The 21765-nt window shown below is 37.6% G+C and overlaps 1 protein-coding gene across 1 annotated transcript in view; it reads left to right on the top strand.

The window, feature by feature from the left end:
* Positions 1 to 21765, top strand: part of CDH12 (cadherin 12) — a 189553-nt gene that overhangs the window by 101934 nt on the left and 65854 nt on the right. The window contains exons 3-4 of the mRNA XM_063298766.1: positions 7646 to 7765; positions 13105 to 13272. Coding sequence (XP_063154836.1) covers positions 7646 to 7765; positions 13105 to 13272 — 288 coding nt within the window. The remainder of the gene's footprint in view (positions 1 to 7645; positions 7766 to 13104; positions 13273 to 21765) is intronic.

The raw sequence follows: 21765 nt of genomic DNA, 5'->3' as shown, positions 1-21765 counted from the left end.
CTCTTTTGGGGGAGATGGGCGGTAACAAAATTCGAATAATAAATAAATTAAATAAATAAATAAATAATAGCATTCAAACAAACATATTAATCCAGGAAGCATGGGTCACCTTGGTTCACTGAAAAAACAAACTGGAAACAGTTCCTAACCATTCCTTATTAGCATACAACAACTCTTGATTTGCTTCAAATGACCTATTCTGGCTCAAATTCTGTTGCAGGGCAGATTAGAAAATGATCTACATTTGATCACATACATGACATTCTTGAGACAGCAGTCAATTAGCCCAATTAGAGGTGTCACCTTACTTGCTTTGTGTGACTCCTTCAGAATGGCATTATTTTTTTGTGGGTGGGGGTGGAGTACTGTTCATTCTGATTTATGCAGAAACCTGTGTCAAAGCCACTGTTGAGCCTTGTAATTTCTTTCATATGAAGGACTAAGGTGTGAAAATTCACCAAGTTACAGCTTTGCATATTAATAGTAATGATACCAGGTTTATGGCAAGGTTCTCCCCAATTACTCATGTCATGTACAACATTTGGGGACCATTTCTGATGCTATGGAGACATCTCTTTATTGTATACCTGGCTCTGAGGAGGCAAAGTGGCAACTCAGGAGTACTGTATGTGTTGATATTCATATTGGTTTTTCTCAAGATGTTTCTCATTCCTGTACACTTGTTCTGCCTGATGTTCAGATGATGATGGCACCAATTTTGAAAGGCAAGCAGTTGATGGGTATGAATGTTGTGCACTCAGAATGACATTATGATTGTCTATCCGCATTAATGTTCAAATGCTGTGCAACCATCTATTTCTGTTCCTGCTGTTCAAGTGTGACATTCTGCTTAAAAATATTCTCTACTGCTTTGAAGCTGATGCTGCATTTAGGGTCATGCAAGGGGAGAATGCAAAAGTCTTCTGGCTCTGACTTAAAGTCCCAAATATAAACTGATTAGCATTCTGTGTCTTAAATACATAACTGAGCTGAATTTGCATAAAGCTTCTGTTTTGTCATAGAAGAGTGATAAATCAGGATGTCCAGATAGCAGCTGAGCAAAAGTTCAACAGAAATAAGCAGCTGCTATCAAAACAGTGCCAAGAAAGTTACAGAAAGGATCTAAGTATAAATGTCCCAAATAATATGTAAGGAAATCTTAATCCAAAGTCAAAAATCTCTTCAGTAAGAATTAATCCCAATGCATTGTGTTTCCCTTAATTGCGGAGAAAAGAAGAATGTCAAATGTGATTCTACTTTACAAACATAATTCTTTTTCTGGATATTTTGTATCTGTCACTCAATTGTGGTAAATTCCCCTTACTATGTAGTAAGTTACTGTTGAAGATTTAGGCTGTATCCTAAACAAGCATAGCTGAATAAATTAGATTTCCTTCCAAGTAGACATTCATAGGATTGCTCTTGCTACAAACATATCCTTGTAAGAGAGAGCTTATTTTGAGTCATTTGGTTCTCTGAATGAACTGTTGATAGAGTGTTACTTGTTTTTGTTATCCCTGCAATATTTTTGATTTTGATTCCACGTGTTTTACAAGGCCCTTAGTTTACAGTACAAATGTATGTCCTGTTAAATTAGATGACTGAATACCCACAAGACATTTTCTTTAGACTGATGAAGGATTTGGAGTATAAATAGGTTTTTCAAATGTTGGAAGAATGCTGGGAAAGCCTTTAGCCCAGGAGAGATCAGAAAAGTCACACACCAAGCATTTCTATAAAAATAATTTATTTACAGAAAGCAAAACAAAAGCAAAACATATTTAAAGGACTTAGCTCTCATTGAGAGCTACCTGGCTTGCTACATGCCGGCAGAGAGAAAAAAAAGGAAGTAAGAACAAGTCCGGGCAGGTTTCCTCCCCCCAGGCAATTTGCATGAAGCACGTGAGAGGAGACAATCAAATACAACCTCTTCACCCGGCCAAAATGATTAGGTACAATAGCAGTCTTAATCGTTAGTAGGAAAACCTCAACATCAAATGTACCAAGCTTATAATCATAAAGTGGGGGAGTGGATTCTGGATTTAATTTCTGATTGAACTAGATTACTCTTTCACGCAAGAAAAATAAATTGTTTTGTAAGCGGACTTTAAGATTATTAGACACATCCATGCCTGTAGTGATTTGGAGAGATGATTGCACTCTGCTCCTTTTCTAAATATTATGAAAAACTTAAGAAACTACTCCTGAGAAATAGCTTCTGTTGGACCTCCTATGTGTATGACCAGCCTTTTCTGCTACATACATCTGAGTGACATGCACATGAATGAACAACATATGCAGCAGTTGGAGCATATGCTTAGTATAGATTGGATGCTCCTCGGTATGTGTCTGTCAGGGAGTACAGAAAAGACTCTTAAAACAATTCAGTTTATTCAGGAAATACGCCTCATTTACTTATAGTAAGGACAAGAGAAATGGAAAGTCCTTGCTGCAGTTACAATTTGTAGCTACTGCTTTCACTTCCCATGGTGACCCATGTCAAGACATTCTGTTTTGTTATCCCGATACTGGAGAACAGTTCAGGATTGGCTGATTTTGTCTTGCAAGCATAATAGTAACATGCTATCTTGAGATGTACCATGTTTGTGACATGAGTTTATATTTTGCCCATTGGTCCTGGAAGCTGTAAGTGCAGGATAATCATCAAAGAGGTTGGTGGGAAGGGGTTATTTCTATTTTCTCCACTACTATTTATTTATATTTATTTATATTTCAAATTTCTGCCACTGCCTATCTCCCCCCAAAGGGGGACTTTGGGTGGTTTACAAAAAATAAACAATTTAAAACCATATCAAAGATGTTGGAAAGAAAACCGTAAGTGCTTGGTCTTTTCAGTTACATAAACTGACTGCATAGATTTAAAGCTATAGTGCAATCTCCTTTAAGTCAAACGTGCCTCCTGGTAATTTCATGGATATGTCCAGAAAGGTTTTGTTTTTGTTTGTTTTCCCCTGACTCTGTTTAGCTACCAAGCTTAGATTTACAAAAGTTATCTGGATTCCTGTGCATTAATTGTTTACTAGTTGGGACATGGACATTCGTCTATTATGGAATGATAGAATCAACTACTCTATTTCTGCAGCTCCTTTGCATACGTATTTAGATACACAACATTAAGCTGCAGTTTTGAGCAAACTGCTTTTTCAACATTGCCCACTATAAATGCATAAGGTTATCTTAAAGTATAAATCAGGAAAAGTCTATATTAAAAATAAAAGTAAAGGAAGCTAATTTGGATTATTTATACATGCTTAAATAATTTACATTAATTATTAATTAAAGGGATATTGAGGGAATTCATTTTCACCTATGCAGAGACTCATAGTTGCAGATATACAATTAGTTTCAGCCTTGATTATTTTGCTTTAAAAAAAAATACTAGGTGTGATTGATGAAACCAGAAGAATATTAAAAAAAAAAAAAAAAAAAGTTACAGTAGTTTTTAAATATCTGAGAAGAAGCCCTCTCTCCCCTCTCTCTCTTTCACACACAAACAAACACATCTCCCATTGTATTCCTTCCAACCCCCAAATAATAGTATCTAGGGAAAGAAGAAAAAAGAAATCTTAATGATTTGTGATGCAATGGAGCTATTATAGAGTACTATATCTGGCAGGAAGTCATGAGATGACTGTTAAAAAGGCATTTCAGTCTTGATTTACCCATCACACTATCTAGGGCATAGATTCAGTGTTTGCTTTTCATTTTTTAGTTGTGAATTGGGTAGCATGCACCCTCCAAATACCGCAAGATGTGAAAATAAGTTTGTGGCCTAGAATTTCTGCTTGACAATAGCCCAATTCCATTGTTGAGTCTCAGTACAGGAGGAGAAGGAGGTGTGGAGTTGAACAGGCAGCTTCATTCAGGGTCAGTACAGTGGGAGGAGGTAGGGTGTCCACCATGACCCCATCAATTTTGGAGGCTCTCCGTGTGATTTAGAACCCTGAAAAAAAAACAGAATTCTAAATCACAGGGGAAGTAGGATAAGGATGACCTTTATTGTAATCACTCCTCTACATGTTAAAGACTACAAAACAATGATAGGGGGGAAGACAGAGATACAACAGAGTCCTTGTCTCTGTTTTTCCTCATCATATGGAGAGGCAATATGTAGCAATAACATCTTAAGGGGATTAGTTTGTGTAGAGCTGCCACCAAATTGTTCTTAAAGGAACATTTCACAGCAAATACAGATGTTCTTCTTTGGGCACTTTATGGCAGTGTGAGGGATGCTAAGGGAATGTTGGTAAGGTTAATAACAGGCATGAAAGCCAGCTGGGTGACCTTGGGCCAGTCACTCTCTCTCAGCCCAATTTTAAGTGATCACCATGCTGCAGATTCAAATGAAGAGACTGTATTTCACAGGACCAAATCATTCTTAATCTTATGTGTATCAATGTTGTTAGTACTTAGAACTACAGCACACAGAATACTTTCATAAATATCTGAATTATAATAGCCTCAAATTTTAAACTGAGTAAAAAAACACTATTGTTTTTATAGTATAAATGTGTTCCAAGTATAATCCAAAGTCTTCTGTCACAGCCTAGTGAAACTTGTCTTAAAATCTTGTCCTGCAGTATTTGTCAAACAGTGATCTACATTAAGTTTGCAAGTCCATGCATGCTTACTATTGTGAAAAGTGAAAGTGGTCCCCTGTAGCCATTTATAGGATGTTGGGTAGAAATTAAATATTTCCTCTTAGAAACATTCCTTCGCTAATTTATATATTTAATAATTAGGAAGCAGAGGAATAAAAAGCCTTATTCAGACACTCTTGCTCAGTATTATCCACACCAGAGAAGCACCGAGTGAGGCTCAGGCAATTTCCAAATGCCTTGAAATGCCTTTTAGAATTTAACATTGGTAATTTTTAATGTGGCAAGAGGGAAGATTATTAAATATATGGGAATTAATCATACTCATTGCCTTAATATGATGCAGTGCGTATGATGAAGGACCATTTTGGTCCTATCCCACCTACTTTTTGGTCTTTCTTTGTCCATCATCATCATCATCATCATCATTTGATTATACAGTCTCTGGCATGCTATTCAAAAGTCAAATACAGCCCTCAGCCTGAAAAAGATTCCAGAAAGGGATGCCAATAATTGAATCTGGGATTCCTTATCTGCAAAATATGTTATTCTACTGAGCAATAATGTTTTCAGGTCTTTGCTAAATGATCTATGACAATTTGGGTATTTTCTAAAATAAGTTTTATGTGCAGAAGAAAACAGTAGTCAGATTCAATGTATCTTTCAGTTGCTCTCAGAAAATACTTTGAAATAGTTTGGAAAGTAATGGTGCATTATGTTTGACCATAGTTGGCATCAACTAATTAGCATCTGAAGATAGCAGTGTGTTTTATTTTTGAAGAAAAAAAAATACAGCATTTGAGAGATAATATAAAGTAGTCGTCAATATTTAATTTTTACTAGATTTCATGTTAAAAAGTAACAACGTTAAGAATTGTCCATTAGGTCTAAAACACTACATATTTGTACACAAGCTGCAGAATCAGTATTTTGCTTCGAAATATCCTGATGTTCAATAGTGGTCCTCAAAATGGTGTTGGATGTTTTGCACTTCTATGTATTCATTTCAGGACTAGTTGGAAACCAAGGTTTTGTTCTTTCTTCTGGTATTCCTTCTTTAACCTCTGTGAGTTATGTATATATAACAGCTCCAGCTCTTCATAAATTATAACCAGAAATAGCTGGACTGTTTATGTGGAGACTGTTACTTCTGACATCTAGAATAAAAAGAGGAGGAGGAAGAAAAGGAAACACACATTTATGGCATTTTGAGGAATGCATAGTAGGGGATGAGAATTGTTCTTTGTTTCTAGCATCTGCAATATTGATAAAGTCAGCAAGCTCCTATTATTATCCAGGGCAACCCCAGCATAAACACTGCAAGTTAGGAAAAAGAAAAAAGTAAAAAAAGGTTATCTCTAGATCAGATCTTTCTTGCATGCGTTACTCATTCAGGAGTGTATCTTCACAACATGGTGTGTGTGTGTTTTCCGGCTGCCAGGAAAGGAAGGCAGTATCAGCATCACTCTTTTTATTGCTGTTCCATAAATTTTCACGGTTGTAAAGCTTTACTAAATCTCCTAGTGCCTGGTTAGAAAAAGCATATCCTGAACCTCTGAGATCTTCCTGATATAAACAGCAATATGGAGAATTCTAAATATCCTTTGCAGAGTTTTCCATCCCCAAGGAAAAGAAAAGATAGGACTATTTATGTATTTTATTTAGTTTTGACTTGGAAAAAACATTCTCTCTCTCTCTCTCCCTCTCCCTCTCCCTCTCCCTCTACATATATACATACATACACACACATACACACACACACACACACACACACAGTATATATTTAAAAAATGACAGGTTGATACATTTGGTAATAGTATTACTTCAGGTATTGTATCCATACAAATAAAAGAGCCTAAGTGTTGAAGGGGAAAATTTTTATAGAATTGCCCTGTATAGCTAGTGATTGTGAGAAACATACAGGGCATTTTGTTACAGAGCATGGGCTTTTCTTTTTGGGTATATTTTATTTCATCTTTGTTTCATATGACCAATGTACATATTATGGTCCTCTCCTTCCATCCTCACCACAATCCTTTGAAGTAGGCTGAGAATTAGTGATTTCATTCAAGCAATCCAAAATCCCATTCACAGCGGAATAGGATTTTGAACTTGGATCTTCCCATTTAAGTCCAATATGCTGGCCACCATACCACTGCCCTGAATGATAATTAAGAGTAGTGTAAGTCATCTCATCTGTTAATAGATTTGAAGTAAGTTCAAATCCCCCCTTAGTAATCATGCTTCTCAAGTGATATTTTTTTTAATGTTTTTCCCTGTCAGAATTCTGATCAAATGATGCCATCTACTTTCACTCAAGCAAATCTAGTAGGAATTCCTCTAGACTATCTTACTTAATGTGCAACATTCAAGAATGCAGTCTAGGAAAGCAACATGTGATGGTGAGGTGGGGAGAGCTCATTCATTCTCCCAAACCCTCTCCCTCTTCTAGCTGTTATGCAAGCAGAAATATAGATAGATAGATAGATAGATAGATAGATAGATAGATAGATAGATAGATAGATAGATAGATAGATAGATAGATTTGCTGCACAAGTGTACACATTCATGGACAAAGGAACATAAACATATAGCTTACCTGCTGAAAGGAAATTTTAGAAGTTCTACATATGTACCCTAATCAAGGGAAACTGATAAAGAATTCAAGTGACTTTAGATTGGTTTAGGCTTAAGAAAGACTCTTTCCCCCATAGAGTTGCCTGTCTATTCAGAGCAGCAGTTGATCAAGACACAGTGAGGGTTAGCATCCCTGAGGGACCAGGTGTTCTACTGCTTAGGAAAGAAAGAAGGAAACACAGTAGATTAGACCAAACCCTATTTGTACATATCTTTGCTACCTTGAATTTTATGGTATAAAACAGAATTTTAAAACATAATTATAATAAATATGACATGTCGCATCACAAAAGATATATCCAAAAGGTGTGCGATCCTTAATATGTTGTTTACTAACTTCAATGTTTGTTTGTTTTTTAATTTACCAATTTGTTTTGTTCCTTCATCAGGGGCATATGTGCTGCAGGTCAAAGCAACAGATGCTGATGACCCAACATATGGAAACAGTGCTAGAGTGGTTTACAGTATTCTTCAGGGACAGCCATATTTCTCCATTGATCCCAAAACAGGTAATTGACATTCTGTCCTTTGGACTGTTTTTTCTGCTCTCTTCGATATATCAGACTGATTTGGCACCTATCTCAGCACTCTTTATTTAATCACAGAGGAAGAAACGAAGTGCCATTAATGCACAGTGAAAAATGGCAACTGCTTTTCCTTGATAATATGTTTGTACTGCTATTTCAGATACAACTGTGAACAATAGAATTGAACAGGAGATGTTAAAAAATTATACAGGTCCTATTGAATAAATGTGGCATCCCAGTGATAGAGTTATATAATTACTTTTGTTCTACTGAGTGTTCCAATATATGGAATGGGAATAGCATTTGGGACCTCACTGGAACAGTTTCAATTGCTGTGAGCTTGCCAAATTAGCCAAATTACTTATCCAGCTGAGCTACATACATGCTGTTCCATTTCTAACCAAAGTTTAAGCAACTGATTTAATACATTAATTTGGGCTGCTGCAAGGAAGCTATGGATCTCCAGATCTTCTGAAACAGGAACATGCTTTATCCTTCATTATTGTCCTGATTACCAGGAAACACACTGAGACAATGACTTGGTCTCTAATATTTATTAGTAGTACTTAACAAGAATCCTAACAAACTGAGGAAGCGTGGGAAAACCCAGCCATATAAACCCCAAAGGTTAAGGCGGTCCCGATCTGTGTCTCTTTGAATGGCTGAACAGTTCCTCAGTGCTATGCATGCGCTTGACAGTCTGGGTGGGAGCCCCCTGCTCGCCATCCTTACTCATGACAATTATGGCCACTGCTAGGATTTCTAGTTCATCACTAACTGGAGATCCACAGCTTCACAGTTCTCATTTATAATATAGCACAAGAATATAGAAGGAAATCATTTTATTCATGACAGGTTTTTTTCATAGATGTCAGTGCAGTAGTAGTAAGTATTAAGCTAGTGTCAAATGTATATTAGGCCACACATATAGAGCTAGGAATCCCATGAATGGTATTAAATACCACAACACCATCAAAATCATATGGTAGAGGTTGAAATATAGAAACCATATATTTAGGGGTGTGTGTGTGTGTGTGTGTGTGTGTGTATGTATAGCTGCAAATCTCTTGACATAAAAAATTATCATGGCATTCCTCTCTTAGACCTATTAGTTTCCTTTTACATGAAGATTTTTTTTCCTGTAAGGGAGAATCTGTCCAACAGATGCAACTTTCTGATTCTACCATGCAAGTTGCAATTCCCTTAGAGTAGCCTGGATTTTTTTTTCTCCCAATGACTCTCTACTTGATTGATAGATGGAGTATTAAAAATCCTTTGCTTCCTGACTGATAATTATTCCAAGAATGCAACCTCCCTATGAAAAATCATTGCTTGGCTATATATTTTTCTTCCATGAATTTACAGGAATCTTGTGTTAACCATATATACTGTAAAATATGTGAATTATGTGACAGGAACTTTTGAGCATGTACTATGCTGATAAGCTCTTCTAATTGTATTTTAATCTGGTATTTTAATGAACATTGGTGTTCAGTGGAAATCTATCCTGTTTCCCCCCACCCTGGCAGCCTGCTTTTGGCAGGTGGCTGGATTGGAGGATGGGAAATGGATGTTAATGTCAGCCTTGTTGTTTGGAGGTCACTGGATGTGTGGGTAGATGCATAAACAGCCAGAAATGCTCATGGGATTGGAGGACAGTTAATTGCATATCTTGTCCTATATTCTGAAATGTCATTCCTGCTTCTGTATTTAATAATTCAATGACTTAACCAAAATGTTCCACACTAAATGCTGCCAATTGTGTGCCTTGAATGCAAGGCAGACAGAACTGCTGGTCTGCCTCCTTTCTGAAAATGGAATTTGTTTTCCCAATGAGTCCCTACTTGAATGTCAAATGGAGTATTAAAAACCCCTTGCTTCCTGGCTAATCAATGAGTGGAGGTGGAAGCAGTGTAACACAGCACAAGCTCTCCAGAGGTCATGTTCCTTGTCAAATCTGCTCTATTTTAACAAAAGAATGTATCACAAATTTGGATCAGTAGCTTTATTTTTTTAAAAAAAATTCAGATGGGATACCTCTCCCTTCAACATACTCCAGGAGATAAAAATCACCTCCTTTTAATGTTTTCCCTTAATTAGATCTCACTGGCAATAAAGAGGTTTTAAAATCCAGACTGCCGATGTATTTTACAGCATTTCTGGATCAGGTGAATGACAATAACAGAGATATCCCCAAGAGTATCTAATATCTTCTTTATCTTCTTTATTTATTATAGTCAAAGGAACTTCCAGAGCAGGAGCAGGTGAATGTTAATTTTAAATACTTAACATTGCAAAGACATTAAGGTCATTGGTCATAGGATGACTGAAAGCACAGGCTTCACATTAGGATAAATCTCAGCTCTCTAGACATTTGTTATTTGGGACTTGACCTACTTGTCAGTAGGCTCTCATGTATAACTTGACTAGATTTGTCTTTTTATTGCAGATAGGAATAAAGTCATATATATGCTTCCATAGTACACAAAACTCACTCTATAGTTGTCTGTGCTCCAGAGTTTAAACTGTAGGCTTTTTCATCCTACCTTTCTGACCTAATGGGTACTTGGCCATTTTCTTGTGGCCTTGAAAGGTACCTAAACTGTGGCTGACATAACAATTTTCTGCAGCCTGGAACTGCTAATTCCTACCTCACCAGTTTCATTCCTTACAAAAAGCATTACAACCCTGTTGAAATAATTCTTATTTGGAGCTCAATAGCTTTATTTATAATTTGCCTTCCTCTACCCTAATTGTTGTCTTTCCTGTTCTGACATAAGCACACTCTTTGTCACAGCACTGGCTTCATGCCCACTTACCAATCAGCCAATGGCTCCACAGAACTTATACTTAGGAAATCTTGGAGTGACAAATATAAAGTGACCTCTTTAGACACATGGGTAGAAGGTTGGGAAGGCAGTAGGTGGGGTTTGACACTTGTTCTGTTTTACTACATAAAACAGCATCCTAATGATAGGACTGGCTTGACCAAGTCTTTATCCAAGCATTCTTATATGTGGATATTGGCTGCTGGAACTTTGTTCTTCTGTTTTCCTACACTTACGCCCTCCACAATAGCCCATCCTCACCTTCATCCTAGAATACACCAATAAAGAGATTTTTTTTTTCTTAATGCTTGGGATTGGAGAGCTATTTCCTTCTTACTAATAAAGCTGGCAAACATCAACAGTCAGCAACAAAATGGATGAAATATACCATTTCACAGTTTAAAATGTATTACTTAAAATGTACAATTATAACCAAATAGCACTGAACACTTAAGGACATAATTATAATTACAAACACCCAAGCCATCTAAATGATGAGGAACAGACCTAAAAAAAGAAAGAGAAAAAGAGAACCATATTAATGTAAAGATTTTCACTCCTCTTGAGGCAAATTCAGTGTCTGTGTGAGTGGATAAGCTTTGGCAAAAGACAATTAAGAAAATCATCTTTGTTCTCTCTCAGCTCAATTCTATTTCCTTTGGAAGCCTTGAGTTTATTTATTGTTGTAATTATCAATTTACACTTGGGTGATAGGAAGAAAAAGATTAGCCTTGAAAATTAGTGTTGGGTATATAAGATTTTATTGTGGTCTAAATTTTTTGTGAATGGAGACATGATAGAGTGTCTCTCTGTAGTTTGGCAGTACAAAGGTAGCTAATGAATCTTTAAGATTTCTCTTCTTGAAAGTTAAGTACATATAGTTATTTGTTTTTGTTAAGAGTTTATGTCACAACACACAAATACTTGCTTTTCAGAGGATTGTTTCCATTTTACTGACAATTTGAGCAAAAATCAAGAGAAGAAAGGAAATATTACTTATGAGCTCTTGTAGACATGACAATTATTTTCACTATTTTTTTCTAAATGGAAGATAGAATCAGTATCATAAAAACCTTTTGGACCTCAACACAGGAAAATTTGTTGTTTTACTAGGTAAGTCTTGGAATGACAGCCAGTTGCTCTTGCACTGAGTCATTAGGAAGACTTGGACTACTTGTTCATTATGTACATAAAAATAATTTATGTTCTTCTTTCTCAGGAAGCATCCTTCACCAGATAAATCCGGTTCCTCTCTACAGTATGTCAGCAAATGCCCATTATACTTTCAGCTTCAAGGTTTATCTCAGTTCAGCCTGGTTCTAAATTCAATAGTCAGAGAAGTCCCCATTGGGGCATCTTAACAGGACCTACTGCCTGAGGTTAAAGGAAAACTCATTACTTCCATCCTGTTTCCTCTTGCGGATGCTTCCCTAGTAGCCAATACCAGAACCACCTCATAATGCTCAGGACTCCCTAAAAAGACCATTTATTGAATTTACTTATTTTATTTAAATAATTGATATAGCTACTCATCTCACAAAAGTGACTCTGGGTGGTGTACAGAGAATAAAACAAAAACCACAAAAAAAAAAAAAAAAAAAAAACCCACAGGGTGCCCAAGGTTAAAATAGCTAACTCCAATCACAAAAAGAAAACACATTGACAACAGCAGAGCATGCCTAGCCTCCTGGCCCAAATGCCTGGGGAAACAATCAGGTTTTCAAAGCCTTTTGAAGGGGTAACAGGATCAGAATTATCCAGATATTTTTTTTTGGGGGGGGGCTGTGATTCTCTTCCATAGGCAGTGGCAGGTACTGTCACTGGGAAGGCATGGCTCCAGGGTCCAACAAGATGATACTGTTTGGTGAAAGAGACCCAGAGCATGCTTTCTCTACTAGATCTGGTGGGGTGGGCAGAAACAATGGGGAAGAGGCAGTCCCACAAATAGACTGGCTCTATGCCATGCAGGGCTTGGATAACCAGCACCTTGAATCACATCAAGAAGCCTACTGGGATGGATGGACTCATATGGCAAGCTACTCTGGAATACCTGAAACATAACAAAGTGGCTGTTCTAGGTGGCTGATTGGGAAAACAGCAGATGGAGACTTGGCCACAATTTATTCCCTGCCCCAGTTTTCTGCTTCATTCTACCTAATGCAGGGCTGCCCTTGGTCGCCATTTTTGAAATACAGTATCTGCCATGCTCACCTATCAGCCCCAAAAGAAGATGATATAGTGATGTCTCTGGCTTTCTCCAAATATAATACAGCTCACAGGACACTGCTTTTAAACTGGCAGATGCTAATGATGTGATACAGAAATTCCGGAGCATCATTTTATTTGCCTTATAGTAGCATAGTATAGAATTCCTTGTCTGTGGACAGTATTGAATACCAAATGATATGTGTGCTATGGGACACATTTTAAACTATTCTGAGTTCTGTTTCATAAATAAATAGTTCACAAAAACAGCATTTTTCCTTCCTAAAGGTGTTATAAGAACAGCCTTGCCAAACATGGACAGAGAAGTTAAAGAACAATATCAAGTTCTCATTCAAGCAAAGGACATGGGAGGTCAACTTGGGGGACTGGCTGGAACCACCACAGTGAATATCACTCTGACTGATGTCAATGACAACCCACCAAGATTTCCAAAGAGTAAGTTTTCTATAATTAAAACTCAGAATGAAAAAAAAAAAAATGCTATATGGGACGAGATACCAAGTGGGTTGATTTATTGTGCAACATGGAGACCTTGTTATTAAAGTTGTTAACAGAAATTAGGTACTATAGTTTTTGCCTTTCCATACCACATATTATCTGTCAGAATTTATCCTATCAGATAATAAGAATATTATGTATCATTGTATTATTTGTCATCATTCAAAGTGTACAAAGACAAGTTATAATTTCTCAGAACATTAGAAAAAGAAATTTGGGTAAATTGGGATGTTGTTAAAAAAAAATAAAATCATGGTGTACAAATTAGATTGTGAAAAAAAATTGTTAGGACTCCCCCACCCCTACCCCATTTACCCCATATAGATATTATGTGTGTCTGTGAAGTACAACTTCCTGCTGAGAGGCATTGCTTTATCTTTTCCCCAACTCTTCACTATTAGCAACCATTACCCGTGGTCTCTACTGAGAAACATGCTATTTTGGGTTCTCTCCATCTTTCATGTAGCCAGCAGCTTTCCATTATGCTATTGAAGTTTTTCATAACAACTAGTCAGAATTATAACTTCAAGAACTAGTGCCTAAGCTAGCTTTGATGGTCTTTCCTCTATCTACCCTTTTCCTTATGCTATCATATCTTTCTGATTGTAGGACTGAACTAGCTGACTGCCTTGTTTCTAATATTTAATTTACTCTGAGAACCTTTTGGGGATAATAAAAAATACTTTAAGCATCAAGGGTATAAAAAAGATGGAATTCTGATTCCCACTGTACTCTATAGCACAGCCCATCCCACGCTCATTGTCAGAGTGTGCTGGAAAGCATTTGGCCTGAGAGATCAGAAAAATCACACACCAGGCATTTCTATAAAAATAAATTTATTTACAGAAAGCACAAAAACATATTTTCAAGCTGTGCATTCACATGCACTCAGAGAGGACTGGGAGGAGGTTGTGTGTAGAAAGGAAACAGAAACTAACAAGCCCAGGCAAGCTGCCCTCCAGGCAATTTCCTTATTTGGTCATGCCTTTTCACACCCCAAAACTAAGGATACTTAAGTTTGACCTTCTGACTCTGCTAGAGTGATTTGTCACCATAATAACCTTAATGGCTTGGTCCTTGCAAAAACAAATGCCATCACTCATGTCATCAACAAGCTAACCATGCACAGTATACTTTGTACCCTGGATACTTTTACCATTAGTGATGCATTTTGCTTCTTCTCTGGTGAGGCCCCGGATATGAGACAAACTGCTTTTAGAACTGAAGCAGGCTGCTAATGTTGCAGCTCAGGAGGAAGCTTTTTAATGTTCTAATGATGTTTCTGGGCCTAATTTTTTCATAGCATGGGATCTGGTTATTTGCGAGATGGCCTCTCCCTAAGAATATCTGCCTACCCCACTAGATCAGATAGGGTGGGCACACTCCAGGTCCCCTCCCTGAAATCTTGCCATCTAGTGGGACCTCGGAAGTAGGCCTTTTCTGTGGCTGTCCCTACCTTGTGGAACACCCTCCCAGTGGCAATTCGACAGGCACCCACCCTTCTAGCCTTTTGGAAGACTGTTAAGACCTGGCTTTTTAGTGAGGTGCTGGGATAGGATTCTATAGGTAGATAGTATGGAAGGAGGGCAGCTGAGCCTGCTGTGGGGCATCTCAAGTGGACGATTAAGGTGCAGGGTTTTTGTTTTATTGTTTTATTGCTTTACTGTTTTTACTATTTTATGATTGTTTTATTTATTGGTTTTATTGTTTTGAAATAAATGTTTTATTCAGCTGTGTTTTATGAATATGATTATTTTTGTACCCTTTAGGTAAGCTCTCCAGAGTTGTTAAAGGAATGAACAGCATATATGTTTGTTGACTTTTCTGTCAGGGTATAAACTAAGAGACTGTATCTATATAAATGTAGCCTCCTCTGATAGAATTCCTTGCCTATAAAAAGGAGTAACTAGATTACAGGGCTGAGGTTTATGTATGCAGGCATGTTAAACTTCATTTGCATAAAGTCTATGGGAGTGGGTGGCTATAATAAATGTAATTAAATAATAGTAAATAATACTAAAATCAATGGCCCTAATGTGATGAGTGGATCAGGTCATACAGTTAGATTAATTAAATTGGTTTTAAAAACCTTCTAACCTGACATTAAACTTTTTTTCTTCTGATAGAGTCAAATGGTCTTTATTTCTGATATTTCCTCCCTCCCCTAAATAGTTCTATTGCTTCTCTTAAGTATCAGTTTAGAGGATATTCTGTACAACATCTGACTCCTCCAGAGAACGCGGAGTATGCAGAGGTCTATATTTTGCCTGACTCCTGACTTCATGTAGTACTCACTACTGCAGTGTTTTTTACTGCTCCCACTATTGCTCAGGCTAGGCCCTGAGTATCACTTTGTTACCAACTTAATACACACCAGCATTTCCAAGAGCAAAAGAGAAAGAGTTCTTGCAACACACATCTCAGAGTTATTTCTGTTTCTTTTCAACCAAGGAGTGATAAGGCTTGTTTACACTTCCAGTGAATGAATCTTACAGCTCTGCATTTGTCAGCATAAAGCCATTCCTTATAAGTGATGCCTCTGCTGTCAAAAAAACCTGCCCTTCTGTTCTGCTCAGTGGTAAAGTTTAAGAACTTTTGCCTCCATCACATAAAAAGTCACAAAAGCCAAAACAGCAGTTGCCCTTTGTAGAGAGGAAAAAAAAATACAAGCGGCACAAGCTAGACAGAAAGATCACATCATTAAATTAAAAGTTAACATGACCTGTAGCAATTTTCTAATCAAATGCTTTACCAAAGTGTACTGTCCTTTAGTGGAAAGTAAGGTAACAGTTTTTAATTTAATCCAGATTGCTGATACTGTATAAACCATAGTAATAGCTGCACCAGTTCTATAAATGGGGACGAATTCCATCCATGCCAAGAAATAAATGGTACCTTGAGATTCAATTCTAAGGACCAAGTTCTTGATATGTAAAAGCATGGGGATATGCATTTATTGCTTCCTTTTGTCATATAATCTGGGATTAGTTTAATCTCCTTTTTGTTTAATATTTTGTTTAGGACTAGTTTAGGGCTATATTGATCCCCAAATACTTCCAAATGACTGTTTTCCCTTGTAATACTCCCTGTTGAAGTCAAGGGAGTAATTAAAAGTACCACTTTTCAAGCAGTATAGTGGCTTGTCTCTTCAGCAATATTGACCCCCAAATACTTCCAAATGACTGTTTTCCCTTGTAATACTCCCTGTTGAAGTCAAGGGAGTAATTAAAAGTACCACTTTTCAAGCAGTATAGTGGCTTGTCTCTTCAGCAATCATGAATATATATATATATATATATATATATATATATATATATATAAATAAATAAATAAATAAATAAATAAATAAAAAAATCTCAGGTCTGTCTGGTAGGTAAAGTTTATTACAATCTTTGACCAGCTATATATATAACTAAGATCCAGCAAGTATATGGCTTAAACAAAAAAAAAAAGGTTTGTACTGGCATATACTTGTAAACAGTCTCCGGTTTGCATTCCAGACCCATATAGCTATAGACATGAACATCCCTGGTGCCTGTCTGTCACATAAGTTAATATAGGTTCGAGTTAAAAACACGTTGTAAAATCAGAACTGCAGCAAATATTTGTTACAGAGACATGGTTTGCTGTCAAGCAATGTGAACAAGTAAGTCTTTGGTTCCCTAACCTATCAGGCAGTTTGCTTCAAATAACATAGAAAAATAAATGGATCACTAAGTCAGGAAGGCTAAATTTAGTAAGTTACTACTTAAGTGATGTGATTGTAAAATGCAATGTCACATGACTGTATTGCTTATCGAGGGCAATCTTGGCAGTCCTGGTTGCCATTGTTAACCAAATCCCACCAATCATTAGCCAAGGACCCACCCCAATCCAAACCACTCCTGGTTTGGTCCCTCCCAGCCCTGAGCCTTGATAAGGTAAGGGACTACCTCCTCTTCAACTCCCCTGCCTATCTCCTCACCCCCCATATCTGCCCTTTTGACTACTTTGCACTATGCTGCCTCTGCCAGCCTTGCCACCCTGAGCTGGCTGGCCCTGCCACCCCGGACCACTGGCCCTGCTGCAACCAGTCATAAGTGTGAACCAGTTGTCAAGTGCCCAGATCATGATCATATGATTGCAGGGGTGCTGGGATAGTCAGAACTCTGAGGATGGGTCGTAACCAGCATTTGTTCAGCACTGTCATAACTTTGAATGGTCAAAGCTACTGTTACAAGGGTATGCAAGGGTGTGCAAGGGTGTGAAGGAGGGTCAGGGAGGGTGTGCAGGGTGCACAACTGTGAGTACAGGGAAGGTGCATGGGTGGGGGAGACTTACCCCAGTAATGTGTGACCTTCCATGCTGGCTTTCTCATTGACTTTCTTGCACTCTGCTGCCTCTGCCAGCCTTGCCACCCTGAGCTTGTTTGCCCTGCCACCCCTGCCAGCCTTGCCACCCTGTGTTCACTGGCTCTGCTTCTGAGGCTTCCAAAACCTCCTGAGAAGGCCATGAACAATTTGGAGGGTGTGGCCTTGGGAAGAGGGCTTGGTGTGGCCATCAGCTGCCTTGCAAAGGGCCAGGCCAGGCATGCCTTATCAGCAATGGCAGGAAGAAGAGAGTGAAGGTAAGTGGAGGATGGCAAGGCCAGCAGGGACAGCAGGCCAGCACAGCCAGTGGAGCGCAGGGGGCCAAAAGGGCAGAGATGGGAGGGAGATAGGCAGGTGGGGGCAGTTGAAGAGCTCCTGCAGTCATAAGTGCAGGTGGGATGCCGAACTCCAAAATGTTGATCCTGTGACCATGAGGGTGCTGCAATGGTGGGTATTGGGCATAACTACCAGCACCAATGTAACTTTGAACCATCATTGAATGAATGGTTGTAACTCAAACACTACCTGTATCTTCTTGTGGTAGGGTTACAATTAAGGTATGGTACAAACCACAGACCAGGAGGATGAATGCTTTTCCTTTGGTATTTACAAGAGGTAGTTATATTAAACAGGTCTTTTCTTCCATACTTCTTCAGTGTGAAATGGTTTTACTTACTTGTTTAAACAACAGAAGCCAAATAATTATCTCAGACAAATGTTACATTATAGAATCAAGCCAATTAAATGAAGTATATAATTCATATTTTAGAGCATTTCATTCCTTTCTTCTTTATCACCTTCTTACTGGTGAGGAAAGAATGCAAAAGCAATTAGATATATAATACAAAGCAGTGGGTTCTCATAGGAATACTTTGGTTTGAATATACTCACTATTTTATTCTAATACTAAATATTATCTTACTGATATAACGACCACAAAAGATAAAGTAATTGCTAAAAAACTAAACTGCACATAGTTTTCATTTTAATGCTCACAGATCAGAAGTCTGTGATCAGATAACTTGAAAGATTGCCATGACTTTAATTCATCTTTTTTTTAAAAAAAATAGAAATAACCAGTTTAATTGTTTGCATAAAAGAAAACTGAATGAAGAATGGAATGGTTAATAAGACTGTCAAAAACACAGTCCCCGCTAAAGGCTGGAAGAGATTTTAAGGTCTCTTCTTCAACTTCTCAAGAAGTTGGATTGGAATGATGGTTTACTTTATTCATTAATCTGTTCATAGAATAAAATCAGTTACTAATGGACTTGAACATATAGATGATCATTGATATGGGGTGGGGTGGGGGTGGTAGTCCCATTTCAACCAAACAACTGTGGATAACAAAACCATGGATAATGAGACTTTGAAAAAATGTACTTTACACATGTGCAAAACCCTATCCACTATTTTGTGCATACATAAAAAATATTCCAAACATTTTCCAGTAGGCAGAATCACATACCAGAACTAGAACAGCAGCTGCATGAAAGCTTTATCTGTGGATAATATGTTCTGGTCTGCATTGAGCAATATGCAACATTTCAGATGATGGAACCCTAAATAATGAGGACCACATGTATGCAATATTACAGGCCTATACTATGCTATGCTTTCAGTAACATGATATCATAAGACAGTCATTTATAAACTTTCTTTTCTTTTCTTTTGGGAACCCTTTGCATATCATCTTCCTGAAGATCTTACTGGAAAGAACAGTAGAAAGTGAGGCTGTGGAGAAATCTGCATTCAAAGGAAATAAAGTTATTCAAAGTGTGAAAAACATGTCACACCTATAGGCAACTCCTGAAAGAAGCTGCACATTTTCTTGTACCCATGTGACAATAGCTGTGCAGCCCCAGGAAAATGCATGTTTAATTTTGGAAGGTGCCAGAGCTGTGATGCATGTATCCATCTGTACTTCAAATCACCTTCCCCACTTTCAATCAGGAACTCTGCACAACTCTAGTAGAAAGATACTGTGACTGCCATTTTCCTCTTCTGTAAGAGTTCCCCAAAACACAATGGTAAAGCCCCCTACAAAGAATGTAATTCATCTCTCCTTTAAATAGAAATTGTTGTGATTTTTTCAAGTATATCACCTATTGATTAGGTTACCATTTATATTTTTTGCCTTTTTTCTACAAAATGTCCACACTGGTAAAACAGCCAGCAACAAATATCAGTGAAAATTAGACTCTCACTCACTTAGTCCTAAATAGCTGTTTAAGGAGCAAAGCCTTCCTTAATGATCTCCATCCACAGGCCAGCTAATGTTCTAATCAGTCCTCAGGGCTGAAGAGTTTAAGAGGAAAGAATGCCTACCCTATCTGTTGGAACTTGCTATATTCATTTCAAACAATGGGGGGAAAGGGTATTTAAATAGAAAAAACATAGGTAGAGAAGGTATTGAGTCCTCCACATGGTATGATTGCTTGGAACTTGTGACAGCCCTTTTGTTTTTCCTGTTGGATAGGGGAAGATGAGCTGAGGGGAAGTTGTTTCAAAGGAGAAGTGCAGTCAGGGACAGTTTTATGGCATGTACTGGTGCCTTTATTAAACTCTCCTCCCAGCTTTATATGAATTTGGATTGATCCATAATCTGTTGTATATAAGTTACACATCCCTGAATGATGAACATACATTTATATTTATTTTTATTTAAAGAAGCTCAACAGAGCATCCCAAGGCAGCTTTAACAATTCGTAACATATTAGGAACAAACAATAAGTCTAAAACTAAATGCAAAGAGTGAAATTAATTACACACCAATGTAATGTCATGAACACTTGGTTGTGTGAATCAGCTCTGATGTATCAAGTAAGTATTCTTATTTGGGACAAGGGAGAGATGGGGAAAAAAGTGTTGCATACAGAACTCACATTGTATCTGTCATTTTGTAAATTTATTAGAATTAAATTATCTTGTAAACATTAAATGTTTCACAGGAGAGGTAAGGACTAAAGCAGTGAACTTAATACAATTTGACATTTTCCCATAGTCACTGCTGCCATTTGGGTAACTTCAGCTGAGCAAAGGCAATTTGTTCATGTGTAAATTACAGTGTGTTGCCTTTAAATAAATCAAGATTGTGTGGCATTTGGAATCAGCTTGCCCTTTGCAGAAGTCTCAGGCTGACTCCTACCTATGTGACCATTCTTTTGAATCTTAAATTTACAGGATTATGCTATTCCCATTACTGTCCCTTTGGCAATAATACCAAATGGAAAAGTTATTTTTCCATAGTTTCTTTTCCCATGCTTCCTTATATCTTCCTAATATTTCATACAACTAACCAATACAGCACAAAACTCAGGTAAATGTGGGAGTCCAGTCCAGGAACATATTTTGTACTGTCAAGTTTCAAAGATTTTATAGCAGACTTGGACAAATTCACAAACAGTACAGCCATTTTATGGGCTCCACACCGCTGTCTGATCCCCAGACCAGATGGCAAAGCCAGGTCTTCAGGCCCTTCTGGAAGGTTGCCAAGGTTGGGACCAGCCTGACCTCAGGAGGAATGATGTTCCATAGGGTGAGGGAAGCAGCAGAAAAGGCCTTCCTCTTAATGACATATGTCGTTAAACATATGTAGGTTTGGTCTGACTTTGAAAGAAAACTAGCCAAAGCAGGGTGTATTATTAATATTTTCTTTAAAAAAGTTGAATTAAAAGTAGAGGTCAGTAGCTCTCAGCTCAAGGACTAAAACTACAGGTTTTCGGAACCCATTTGCAACAATATACATGTGGCAGGACATAATGAATCAGAACATCTGTGTGAAGATTCTCCTCAACAGAAAACTGAAAATACTCAGTTGCAAGTAAGAGTTGACTTAAATAAGATTTGATGGGGGAAAAAGTATCCACTGATCAAATCTACCCTCTCCAGTTTTAGTTTTTAGATAAAAATAAGAAGGAAGATAAAAGACACTGTGATTCCACAACATATTCAAGTTTATCCTTTGTAATGCAAGTCTGAGGTTCATTATTAGGGATACAAACCACTTAACTCAGACTTCTAGAATCTCCATCCTAAGAAAAACCCTATAATAGTTTCTCAACTATATGAAGCAAGTGTC

Source organism: Candoia aspera, chromosome 3, assembly GCF_035149785.1.
Source record: "Candoia aspera isolate rCanAsp1 chromosome 3, rCanAsp1.hap2, whole genome shotgun sequence".
NCBI lineage: Eukaryota > Metazoa > Chordata > Lepidosauria > Squamata > Boidae > Candoia > Candoia aspera.
The sequence above is the reverse complement of the archived record's forward strand: the minus strand, read 5'-3'. Positions and strand labels throughout refer to the sequence as shown.